Raw genomic sequence first — 13,147 nt, 5'->3', positions numbered from 1 at the left:
AAGACTGACAGTGTTTGGGTGCTTTGCCCTGGGGTGAAACAGGTGAGTGGGTCGCCAATTGCCCACTCATTCGCCTTTCCCAATTCTGCTGCTGCTGCTGCTGCTGGTGGTGCCAGTGTCTCTTCGATGCCAGTTCGCTTCCTGGCTAGTGTCATGAATCAAATGTCCCTAATGGTAAGGGCAGTTTCTCCCCCCTGGCTGCCTCTGTCTGCGGTGTGGCAACGCCTGCTACCTCCGCCGGAGTGGCCAGCTTACGCTAGGGCCTAGTGTCTGAGCTCTGGAAGTCTGCTGCCAAACGTCTAAGACTGACAGTGTTTGGGTGCTTTGCCCTGGGGTGAAACAGGTGAGTGGGTCGCCAATTGCCCACTCATTCGCCTTTCCAATTTTTCAATGCTGCTGGTGGTGGTGGTGGTGGTGGTGGTGGTGCCAGCATCTCTTCTCTGCCAGTTCGCTTCCTGGCTAGAGTCATGCCCAAAATGTCCCTAATTGTAAGGGCAGTTTCTCCCCCCTGGCTGCCTCTGTCTGCGGTGTGGCAACGCCTGCTACCTCCGCCGGAGTGGCCAGCTTACGCTAGGGCCTTGTGTCTGAGCTCTGGAAGTCTGCTGCCAAACGTCTAAGACTGACAGTGTTTGGGTGCTTTGCCCTGGGGTGAAACAGGTGAGTGGGTCGCCAATTGCCCACTCATTCGCCTTTCCCAATTCTGCTGCTGGTGGTGGTGCCAGTGTCTCTTCTCTGCCAGTTCGCTTCCTGGCTAGTGTCATGAATCAAATGTCCCTAATGGTAAGGGCAGTTTCTCCCCCCTGGCTGCCTCTGTCTGCGGTGTGGCAACGCCTGCTACCTCCGCCGGAGTGGCCAGCTTACGCTAGGGCCTTGTGTCTGAGCTCTGGAAGTCTGCTGCCAAACGTTTAAGACTGACAGTGTTTGGGTGCTTTGCCCTGGGGTGAAACAGGTGAGTGGGTCGCCAATTGCCCACTCATTCGCCTTTCCCAATTCTGCTGCTGCTGCTGCTGCTGGTGGTGCCAGTGTCTCTTCGATGCCAGTTCGCTTCCTGGCTAGTGTCATGAATCAAATGTCCCTAATGGTAAGGGCAGTTTCTCCCCCCTGGCTGCCTCTGTCTGCGGTGTGGCAACGCCTGCTACCTCCGCCGGAGTGGCCAGCTTACGCTAGGGCCTTGTGTCTGAGCTCTGGAAGTCTGCTGCCAAACGTCTAAGACTGACAGTGTTTGGGTGCTTTGCCCTGGGGTGAAACAGGTGAGTGGGTCGCCAATTGCCCACTCATTCGCCTTTCCCAATTCTGCTGCTGGTGGTGGTGCCAGTGTCTCTTCGATGCCAGTTCGCTTCCTGGCTAGTGTCATGAATCAAATGTCCCTAATGGTAAGGGCAGTTTCTCCCCCCTGGCTGCCTCTGTCTGCGGTGTGGCAACGCCTGCTACCTCCGCCGGAGTGGCCAGCTTACGCTAGGGCCTTGTGTCTGAGCTCTGGAAGTCTGCTGCCAAACGTCTAAGACTGACAGTGTTTGGGTGCTTTGCCCTGGGGTGAAACAGGTGAGTGGGTCGCCAATTGCCCACTCATTCGCCTTTTCAATGCTGCTGCTGGTGGTGGTGCCAGCATCTCTTCTCTGCCAGTTCGCTTCCTGGCTAGAGTCATGCCCAAAATGTCCCTAATGGTAAGGGCAGTTTCTCCCCCCTGGCTGCCTCTGTTTGCGGTGTGGCAACGCCTGCTACCTCCGCCGGAGTGGCCAGCTTACGCTAGGGCCTTGTGTCTGAGCTCTGGAAGTCTGCTGCCAAACGTCTAAGACTGACAGTGTTTGGGTGCTTTGCCCTGGGGTGAAACAGGTGAGCGGGTCGCCAATTGCCCACTCATTTGCCTTTCCCATTTCCTTTTCCATTTCATTATTTTCCTTCTGATACACAACCAACCAAACATAACACACACAATAACACATATAACACATATAACACACAGTGACATCACACATAACACACATACACACACACTTACAATGCACAAAACACAAGGACCTTTTCCTTGTTATTTGCCCTGGCCTTCACTCACTAATAGCATTACATTAACACTATAACTCACACTTCACCCTATAACATTTTTCCATCCACATACCTGCCAACAGACCCAACTTTTTCAGGGACAGTCCTGCTTTTTTCCAGTCCTGTCCCATCTAATTTAGCTAAACTAGGTATGCAAAATGCAAATACACATAGGTAGGTATAGCTCGGTAGGTAACGCTACTATAAACATTTAATAAATATAATCAAGTACTAAATAATAAATCTAACTTTAAAATACATTTAAATAAACCCCTATTTTTTTTTAAAAAAAAACATTAAAATTAAATTATTATTATTTAGACATAATCCATCTTTAACCAAACCAGTGCACTGCTACTAATCTTAAACATAACCGTACATTAACCCTAAGCTATTTTTTAGTTCTTGTCCAACATTTTTCCATCAGCATACCTGCCAACACACCCAAGATTTTGGTGGACAGTCCTGCTATTTTCCAGTCCTGTCCAATAAGTAAGTTGGGTTGTTGCAAAGTATGCCATTGTAAATAGGTAGCAAATGTTAGGCATGTAAAGTGGTCCAAAATCAATTTAAAAATGTAAAATATTCCCTATTCTTTTATTAAACATCTATGGACAGTACACCTCGGTATGTGTGTGCAACTCTATTGGTCGTTTCGGCAGGGGGCTCGCCTGCCATCAACGAATGAAGTGCATTCTGCAGTTCTGCAATTCACTCGTTGATGCCAGACCAGCCCCCTGCCGAAACGACCAATAGAGCTGCACACACGTACCTTCACGGCAGCTGCTGCTGCTGTGATGTGTTATTAACCCCGTATTAACCCCTGCTAGGCAACCAGGAGGAAAACGAAGATTAAACGAGCACGAAGAATGTCCGCGAATATTCGCCCGAAGAGAAGACAGGAACGGGCGAATATTCGCGGAATACGAAGATTTTTTTTCCCCCGAAGACGAGCACGAAGACGAACACGAAGAGCCCCCTGGTGCCCAAGTCTAATAAATACAAAGAAAGATACAGTGGGTTGTATTTATAAGGATAATCAGAAGGAAAATTCCATCGGTTTCCATGGCAACTACCCAACTTTAACGAATTACTGGCAGAATCAAATTTTGTGGATGCAGCCTATAGTGTTATCAATAACATCAACCTCTTTTTATCTAAGACATTTTTAGATGAATTTCCCCATTTTTGGCTCAAAATGCACAATATACCTTTAATTATTAAATTATATAATCAGAGATATGATTGTTTGATGTGTTCCACCATGTGCTCGAAATCTTCCATCTTGTTCATGTTTTTTTTATCGGGAACCCCAAAAATTCCTATTCTGTTGGCCATGTGACCCAGGAAGATGCTGCTGATTGGCTAATCAGTATATATTTCCGTCTCTCGGTGATAATAACAATAATAATATTCTTTTATTTCTTTATATTTAATATTTGATTTTAGGAATGTGTCGCCCCGTGGCACAAATTACCCCAATTTGCCAATTTACATTCATATTTAATCCTTCCATACGTCAATAATGTCAGTTCAGATCGCGTCGGCGTGTCTAGGGCCGGTAGAAGACGCCACAATCGCTTTATTATTCTGGTGTCACTTATCATTTCAATTAATTCCAGAAATAAATAAATCCAATCAGAGAAACCGGACCGCTAAGATCCCTTTGAAATGAAATGTAAATTATTCAACGTTTTAAATACACATTTATATTCCGCTTCATCGTCCGGAGAGATTACCGTATGATGAATTGAAGCCCAAGAAATAATGTTTAATCTAATTGTAAACCGTAAAAGTTTTAATAAAAAATCTTATTTTTTCTTTCCTTGTAAGACTGCATTTTTTAAGATTTTATGTATATTTTTAATATTTTTAATTTCATTTTTAATATTTTTTTTTAATATTATTTTTTTTTTTATTTTTAAAATAAAATAATAAAAAAAAAAATTAGTGCATGTCCTCGGAGGGTAACACGCGATGTATTGTCTATATAATAGGTTATTTATTATTGCATATATTGCATATAGAATAGGTTATTTATTACAATCTTTGTGTTTGGACGCAGATTTTCTCATTGGCTCTTTTCTCATTGGCTCTTTTCTCATTGGCTCTTTTCTCATTGGCTCTTTTCTTCTCTTCGTAGTTCATCGCTGCCAATGACAAGCTGTGGTTTTGGCTGGAGGTGAATTCGGTGGTGGATTTCTTCACCGTACCGCCCGTGTTTGTGTCTGTATATTTAAACAGGAGCTGGCTGGGTAAGTTATCAGGATCATGACGTAGAAACCCAGAACCTGCCAGCAGATCGGCCCCATTTGGCCCTCGTCCAGTCGCCCGTTTCGCCTGCTGTAAAGACTCAGTCATTGGTCTCGTCTTAGATTCAGGAGCTGTATGTCTATCCCATGCAATGGAGAGTTGGCAGGAGCAGAAGGAAGATCTAGGGTTTGGGTCTACCAAGGCTTGGTAGGTCCATCATCTAAGGAACCAGGTCTTCTGGTTGGCCGTGACCTTTACAGGGAAGCCCTATGGCTCTGGGGCTCTACATCTATTTTTGGGGAGGGTTATCTGATTGTAATGGGGGTTACAGGAACCTGAAACGGATGTTTAGGAGATGAGACGCAAAGCTCCTTCTGTAAGAGTAACTATGGTTGGCCTACAAAATGGTTTCAGATGTTGCTTCGCCCAGGCTGGGCATTTAGAAGAAGAAGAATGGGTTTTTTTACCCCGTTTAATTTATAAAGCCATATCCCGGCCCTCCCTTTCAGCACCACGGACAGAGGCAGGCTTTACGGAATTGTTGCTAACAGTTGCTGCTTTAGTGACCTTACCCACATTTTTGTGCTGTGTTATATTGATCATGTTGATAGGCAGAGCTGTGATTGTAGACCTACACGTGGCTTGTAGATGGCTATTTTATTACTCTACTGAGAGGGTGGTAGATAAGTGGAACATCTTCCCAGCAGAGGTGGTAGAGGGTAATACAGTGAGGGTATTAAACATGCATGGGATAGACATACGGCTCCTGAATCTAAGACGAGACCAACGACTGGTTAATGTTTGAGTCTTTACAGCAGGAGAAACAGGCGACTAGACGGGGGCCGGATGGGGCCGATTTGCCTGCAGATTCTGGGCTTTTCTGTTTACGGCTTGGTTTGATGCAGTTTTAAGCCGTTACCAGCTCTATAATCTTCCATATATTGTCACGATGTATTTGTGCCGTGTGCGTTTGCGGGTAATAAATTCATTTATTGCGCTGAGCTATTTTTTCTATGTGCAAAGACTGCCCTCTAGTGGAATACAACAAGAACAGCATTTGTTTTACCGGATGTTTTCACCCGAAGTACATGTTTACAAAATACTAACGTTAGTTTCTACATTGTATATAGCGCTGGGGGGTATTACTGTATACAGCTCTGGGGGGTATTACTGTATACAGCGCTGGGGGGTATTACTGTATACAGCTCTGGGGTTATGCTCACAGAAGGAAACGTAACCTCTCCTGGACCCGTCTGGCTCTGGGTGGTGGGTGACCTTGACGAGCCCAACACGAGCTTTGAGGGATTTTTCTAAGCTCGGGAAGCTCTGGGAACGCAGGCGGACTCGGCTGGGAAGCTGGGATCTGTAAATCCACTCCTGACCTAAAACATCCCATATTCCTGAATGCCGTGTCCGCTCGCTGGCGAGATTTAAGGCTTTCACTCCTATCGCCGGTGCTTGCGCCGGCAGTGTGCCTCCTCCGTAAGGATTTAGCTCGTTTTCCTGCCATATTTTCCTTCAGGGAAAACAGGGAGTATAATCCCCCCCCCGTGGCAATGCATTAACACGCGTAGCTGCGGGAGGGGGAGACGCGGCCAGAACGAGCTTCCCTAGAGTGTCCGAAAGAGGCTTACGGCTTTAATATCCTGATGGCAAATAGGGGGTTTTAAAGCACCGCTCGGGGAGGGAGTCTGTTTCAGCTGAGGATCTGTTGAGACCAACGTCTCGGAGCTCCGTATTGTGCGTTCCTCTGCCGTGGCGGCTTCTATGAAGATCTCATTGACTTGGAACGTCTTCATGATCTTCAGCCAGCCATAAACTTCCTACCCTTTCCCGGTCCCCTCCAGCTCTTCTTGTGGGACGTTAATGTCTTGGATGTTCTCCACCTTCTCCAGCTCCTTCTGCTGGTCCATTTGACCACCGTTGACCTCTGTAAGGACAAGGAACGTAGTCAATCTTTTTTTCGACGACACGGCACTGACGTGGGGTGGTTATTTTAAAGGTCTTCTTCCTCCTCATCGAGCTTGAGGCATGATTCCCAGCAAGATCTTAGTTTACCGGGCTCCCGGTGGAGCCACCAAGAGCGAGGTGTACCGGACCACGCGGAGACGCAAGAAATCCCTGGGAGACTTGTACCAAAACGGGTACCGGGTGAAAGCCGGCCACAGCCCTGGCCGCGGGGATAAAGCGGAGCAGAGCGGATGGCGTCACTCCGCGGCCGCTTGTTACCGAGTGGCCTGTTACTGGGGTAAGGCAGGTGGTATTTATCGTCCGTTCTTCATGCGCGGTCGAGTATTAATCATGCGTTTTAGTGCTCGCTAGGTAAACAGCTCTTTGGGAAGAAGGCTCGGGATATGGGCATTGGCAGAGGGCATTTAGAAAAAGACCGAAATTGCCCCCAGGGGCACATATGGTAAAGCTGCTATTTTACGCAGGACATACAATCTGCTTGGTTATTTAGTGGTTAATCCACCGGAAATTTGGGGCAGAAATTCATATATTTATGTATAACTGGGTCGGTGCCTTTTAACAGTACAAGTTTGAGTTTGCTCTGTCTCCTGTAGATGACATCACTATGATGCACTATATGCTAATGTGCTGAATAATCTGCATATGGTGCCACTCAATGATGTCATTAGTAATGGACAGCTCTTTATTCATGAGTTTAATGTTGGAATTTGTAAAAGTGGTTACTAGAGCGATGTCCATATCAACAGTCCGCATTACCAGAGCGGGGAGGGGGGGGCATTTTTATATTAGGGGGTGTAGCTAGTGGCATGAGTGGGGTGGGGTATTTGTGTAACTGGGTGGGGTATTTAGAATAAGAATATGGGGTTTATTTATCCTGTTTAATTTATAACGCTTCAGGGGAGGAAGAGTGGAGCATTAAGGGAGGAAAGAGGGGCTCAGGGGAAGAAAGGGGGCACAGGGGAAGAAAGAGTGGCTCAGTGGAAGAAAGAGTGGCTCAGTGGAAGAAAGGGGGCACAGGGGAAGAAAGGTGGGCACAGGGGAAGAAAGAGCAGCTCAGGGGAAGAAAGGGGGCACAGGTGAAGAAAGAGTGGCTCAGGGGAAGAAAGAGTGGCTCAGGGGAAGAAAGAAGGCTCAGGGGAAGAAAGGGGGCACAGGGGAAGAAAGGGGGCACAGGGGAAGAAAGAGCGACTCAGTGGAAGAAAGGGGGCACAGGGAAAGAAAGAGCGACTCAGTGGAAGAAAGGGGGCACAGGGGAAGAAAGAGCGACTCAGTGGAAGAAAGGGGGGCAAAGGGGAAGAAAGGTGGGCACAGGGATTTGGGAGAGGCTCTGACCACAAAATACTGTTAATACTGCTTCAATTTCACCCCACAGTGGTGAAGCTAAGTGGCTGGTATGACGTGGTGTGTTGTGACTTTCATTCTTGTGCGTTTGTATGAATCAGGTGTTCTCAGGAATACACAGCACGACGGCGCAGACGGAATTTATTTTTGTTGGTTTATTCGATTTTTTCTGACCTTACCCACCTTGAGATAATCCTTCCAGCCACTAAGTGACACAAAAGGCTTTATCGTGACCTGAGCTCTGATGGGGGTTTTCCTCAATGTCCTTCATACTAACAATCATTAAACATGTAACAGTAACACCTTGTCGATTCAGTCGATAATGACTTTTGTGTCAACAAGAACATCATTTAGCGGCATCTCTTAATAATTGAGTTTGTGGAGGTATATTGGGTCTGGGATCTTTGAATAGTTATTAATTTTAGACGCCAATGGGATTAAATGCGTCGGTTGAGGCTTCATCTCTGGTCAAAACCTGAAGTTTGGAAGAAGTATGTGTTTACCTTGTATACAGGAATATAACCCCCTTGTGTTACCTTGGTTCACGTAACGAGGGCCATTTGCAAGCCATTCCTATGATAAAAGGTCTCGTTTGATGAATCAAGGTGAACCTCTTCGTGGTCTTCATCTGGTTGTTGAAGGTGGATTGAGGTGATGGGACCATGTGTGTAGAATAGATCTCCCGATGTCCACTATTATTCTGTGAATATTTTGGTTTTTTTGTGGTGGGCATACACAGGACCTGAGGAACCTTCTGACCATGGAGACCTCATACATCAGTGGTGTGGTCTCCTATCTTAAAAAAGATTAAGCCACTCCATGGAGTCAAGATGGCAGCTCACACTGGCCTGAAAGACATGGTGGGCGTCTAATAGATTCAAATTGGTGGCTTCAGCAGAGAAGAACAAAAGTCAACTCCCTTAAAATTATGTTTTGGAGTAAAATTCTAACATGTCCTCCCTCTTTTTCCAGGTCTGAGGTTCCTCCGAGCTCTGCGACTCATCCAGTTCTCCGAAATCCTGCAATTTTTAAACATATTAAAAACAAGGTAAGAACGGGCGCCTCGGAGTGGAACCTTAATGCATCTCTGCCGTGACATGCCTCGTGCATTACTTAATGTTTACGCATTTTCACGATGAAAGTGGCTTCTTGGCTTAGATTGGCTGATTTTTGGTCAGCCGACGAAAGAGCCATTCAGTGCTACCGAGGCTTTCCATTGGCCGTTCAACGTTCTACTCTAGAACCCTATGGTCATTTCATGTTTTTTCTTCTAATGATTGGTATCACCTCATTGGTCGGCTGAACCGGTGGGTACATATATTAGAAATAATCTTCTACTTAGGACCCAATCTTTGCCCAGATTGGTCCTAAAGGAAGATAATTCAAGGAAGTTAGTGATCCATTTAAAGGGCCGATATTCCAAGATCTAAGCAACTGAGGTCTGAAGAACCTACGGGACTGTACATCAGGACGTTACACCTGCACATGTATCTCCATGGTATGTTTGCTGTATGAACGAGGCTTTGCTTCTTGATCCTGCATGTGGCGGGGGGGGCGGGGGAGGGTAACAGATGGCGGAGGGTGGGCATCCACTCGGAGAGGCATTAGGATTACAACAAAATCTCATTCATGAAATTAACGTCTCGCCATTCATAACACGGACAGGAGGCAGGAAGAAGCTTAACCCCTCGGTGGAAACAGGGCTTCAGTTAGAGAGGCTTCCTCTGTATTAGGCGTTTATCGGAATTTACTAAAACACAGCCTAACCTCCAGCCAAGAGTGCTGGAGAAAGAGCGACGTAAGGGAGTTTTGTGACGTTCACTTTATCCTAACCTGATACAAAGTATTTACGACTCGAGGTTTGGGACATGTGTGGACAACAGATGACCATCAGAGGTCTCCTGTTTGACCCATGTCCCATCTCCTACCTTGTGAAAACACGGAAAAAAAAGTATTTAATGTGTGGTTTTTGGAAACTAATGGCTACCAGGCTTCTAAATGATTCTACTGATTAATATTTCCCCATATAATTCCAATTTTTCTCAGTTCTATCTCTTAAAAACTCTTCTTGAGTAGCTTGGAACCTTGAAAAATGGCATTATCAAATAACGTCATACAATATGTATGATCAAAGTATTAAAAATAACTTTTTTCATATGGCGGAAACCGGAATTTCCCCCGTCTCTTCCAAAATATGAGATACCAACTCTACTCCTCCCGTCAGCAGGACTCTGGCACGCATAGGGTGTTTCATGTCATAGTCTTAGTGTCAGGGGCCTGAATCCGGATTTTCCCAGATGTCGCCGGCAGCTCAGAGCAAACAATTTTTTTCTACTAATCTAACCTAAAAATAGGATGAGCAGATGAAATAAATAATAATGTCCATCTTCATTGTCATCACCCGCCCGACAGAGACCATCATGTAGTCCAAGAGTGTTGAAGGGAAATGTCATGTATGATGACCTTCCAGCCAAGCGGGGTTCATTGACTCGTTGGAAGCCCATCCGCGGAGTCAATCTTTTTTCTGTGGGTGACCGTGTCTAACATCTTCTCTTCTTCGCAGTAATTCCATTAAGCTGGTGAACCTCTGCTCAATATTCATTAGCACGTGGCTGACAGCTGCCGGCTTCATCCACTTGGTGAGTTTCTAATTGGTGGAGTATTTCCACGTGATATGGGGGTAGAACCCTGACCTTGCGCCTTAGAGTTAATCCAACTCCCACAGGTGGTTAACTTTTCACACTTGATGTTGGAGCACAGTTTTGAGTCTAGTCAAGGGAAAGAAGGACGCATCCAGACAGCTCATCCCATGGCCCACGTACTTTACCCCCATGTGTCATCACCTTTTAAGCTTTTAATTTATTAGGACCATGGCACCTACCTGAGCTCCAGCCACTCGTAACCTTCTTCAGCCTCTTGAAGGAAGGTTTGACTTTGGCAATGCGTGGTCTACATCTAGTAGAACTTTCAAAAATACCTAAGAAAGTGGTGGACACTTTTTTGACTCATGTTTTTACTCGTTTTTTCCTCCTTTTTTGTCTTCTAGGTGGAGAACTCGGGAGATCCATGGGATGATTTCCGCAACTCCCAGGCTCTCACCTACTGGGAGTGCGTCTACCTGCTCATGGTGACCATGTCCACCGTGGGATATGGAGATGTTTATGCAAAAACCACCCTCGGCCGTCTCTTCATGGTCTTCTTCATTTTAGGCGGTTTGGTAAAAAGCTTTTTGTTTTTTTGTACACTTTTAGTATTATGGTTTTACGATGGAACCTGCAGAGCAGTGCGAACTTCAGCCGTATACGAGGCACGGTGACATATGTAAATATACCGTCTTTAGGTCAGATCAATCGTAAACACAACACGTTACTATGGGAATAGTACTACCGGAGTATGTATGACAGCCATGTTTCTTGATTCCACCAGTTGAAGTGTCTCGAGGCTTTTCCGACGTGATGTCATTGACTTAATCAATAACATTTCCTTGGCCCAAAGTATAATATTTTTGGAAATACGCTTGGTGAGGGCCATAAACAAAAGAGATCCATGAGGTGGCCTCAGGGTAGATAACTTACTGTATTTGCTAAGAAGACCCCGTTAGTCAATTAATTCCAAAGCTTCACTGCCCTAACTTCAAAGAATCCTTCCTACTTTCTTTACTTAAAGAACTCGTGTCCTTCGGTTAACCGTTATAATGAAGAGGTCCACCAGTGAGGTCTTTGAGATGGCCTCAAGGCAGATACCTTACTGTATTTGCTAAGAAGTCCCCGTTAGTCAGTTAATTCCAAAGTTTCACTGCCCTAACTTCGAAGAACCCGTCCAAATCGCCTCTTACTTTAGTTAACCATTTAATTAACAGGTCTACCAGTGAGCTCCTCGAGGTGGCCTCAGGTTAGATGGTGGTCCTTTAGAAGTATCAGTCTTCGTATTCAGTGCCCGATGTTAAAACCCACTGCTTTAATGGAAGAATGTGACACCTGGCGTGGCGGGTGCAATGCTCTGCAGGCTTCCATACGTTAACCACTTATTTTTTTAACTCTTTACAACCATAACGAGTGTAGAAGACATACCGTTGAGGCAAATAGCAGAAGAGCATCATTTTATGTAAATGTTATAAAGGGGGTGTGAGTAATGTATTCCAACCTCACCAATGAAAATGCTGACTTCTATAGAAGTATTGAGTATCACTGACTTCCTGTGAGTCGCGGGCGCCATAACGTTCTTCCCCGGTCTACGAGATCCGCCTTGGGCTGCCCAGTAGTACTCAATACGTCTATACACGGCGGTCGGGAGAGTCGCGGCAGGTAGACTTATCCTCCCGGCTGCAGCAAGCTATTTGTAATCAGTTATTTAACAATGAAAAAGGGGGTTAAGAACAGCCAAGATTTCTATTAATTTTAATGATCAGAATCTGGGCGTTAACCCCTTCTTTGCCACGGGGGATGTGAAAGGCACCCTAGCAGAGAACGAGTTAAATAGCTCAGCGGCTGTTCTGTAACGCATTTATAAATATGATTTTTGTGGTTTCGATCTACTTCCCTCCTTGCCTTTTTTTTCCCCCTTTTTGTCACCCCCCTTTTTCCGTCCCCAATTATTCCAACAAACAATATGGACCAGCATTGTTCCAAAGCGCAGGCGGCTTTGGGGGTCCCTCCTTTTATTCCAGCCCTCTCTTTCAATTACAATAAATAAATGTGGCGTTAGTTAGCGCTCTACAATGATACGTCTGAAAGCTCTTTCAGCTTTCCAATGGCAAAGGCGAGCGGCGAAGAAAGATGTTGGAGAGAAAGGTCGCTAGATGTCCTTACGAGGTTGGCCGTTCTTTGGTTGAAGAACCGTTGAAGGCCAAACTTTGTTGTCGGGATCTGTTTGTTGTTTTAGGAGATTCCTTAAGATTCTCAACATTCCTTTGAATTGTCAAAGGAGGTCACTTTTAGCGGTATCAGGGGAGGAAAGAGGGCCATTAGAGGAGGAAAGAGGGACATCGGAGGGGAAAAGAGCAGTATCAGAGGAGGAAAGAGGGGCATCAGAAGAGGAAAGAGGAGCATTAGGGAAGGAAAAAGAGCATCGGGGAGGAAAGGGGAAATTAGAGGAGAAAGAGGGGAATCAGAGGAGGAAAGAGAGACATCAGGGGAGGAAAGAGGGTACATGGGAGGGAAGAGGGCCATCAGGGGACAATAGAGGAGCATTAGGGGAGGAAAGAGAGGCATAGTGGAGAAAATGGGGAATTAGAGGAGATAGAGGAGAATCAGAGGAGGAAAGAGAGTCACAGGGAAGGGAAGAGGTGCACTGGGGAAAAAAGAGGGCACAGGGAAGGGGAGAGGTGCGCTGGGAAAGAGAGAGGGCACAGGAAAGGAAAGAGGTGCATTGGGGAAGAAAGAGGGCACAGGGAATGGGAGAGGGGCATCAGGACAGGAAAGAGAGGCACAGGGAATGGGAGAGGGGCATCAGGACAGGAAAGAGAGGCACAATAGAGAAAAGAAGTAGACCAGGATAGAAAAGAGTGCCATCAGGAGAGGGAAGAAGGTCACAGTGATAA

The 13,147-nt window shown here is 45.9% G+C and overlaps 1 protein-coding gene across 18 annotated transcripts in view; it reads left to right on the top strand.

Annotated features, from left to right (window-relative positions):
- KCNMA1 (potassium calcium-activated channel subfamily M alpha 1) overlaps positions 1 to 13,147 on the top strand; it is a 128,896-nt gene that overhangs the window by 57,625 nt on the left and 58,124 nt on the right. For all 18 annotated transcript variants that reach the window (XM_053450497.1, XM_053450486.1, XM_053450496.1 and 15 more), the window contains exons 5-8: positions 4,187 to 4,298; positions 8,581 to 8,656; positions 10,172 to 10,247; positions 10,655 to 10,825. In XM_053450497.1, coding sequence (XP_053306472.1) covers positions 4,187 to 4,298; positions 8,581 to 8,656; positions 10,172 to 10,247; positions 10,655 to 10,825 — 435 coding nt within the window. The remainder of the gene's footprint in view (positions 1 to 4,186; positions 4,299 to 8,580; positions 8,657 to 10,171; positions 10,248 to 10,654; positions 10,826 to 13,147) is intronic.

This window comes from Spea bombifrons, chromosome 11 (assembly GCF_027358695.1).
Source record: "Spea bombifrons isolate aSpeBom1 chromosome 11, aSpeBom1.2.pri, whole genome shotgun sequence".
NCBI lineage: Eukaryota > Metazoa > Chordata > Amphibia > Anura > Pelobatidae > Spea > Spea bombifrons.
The sequence above is the reverse complement of the archived record's forward strand: the minus strand, read 5'-3'. Positions and strand labels throughout refer to the sequence as shown.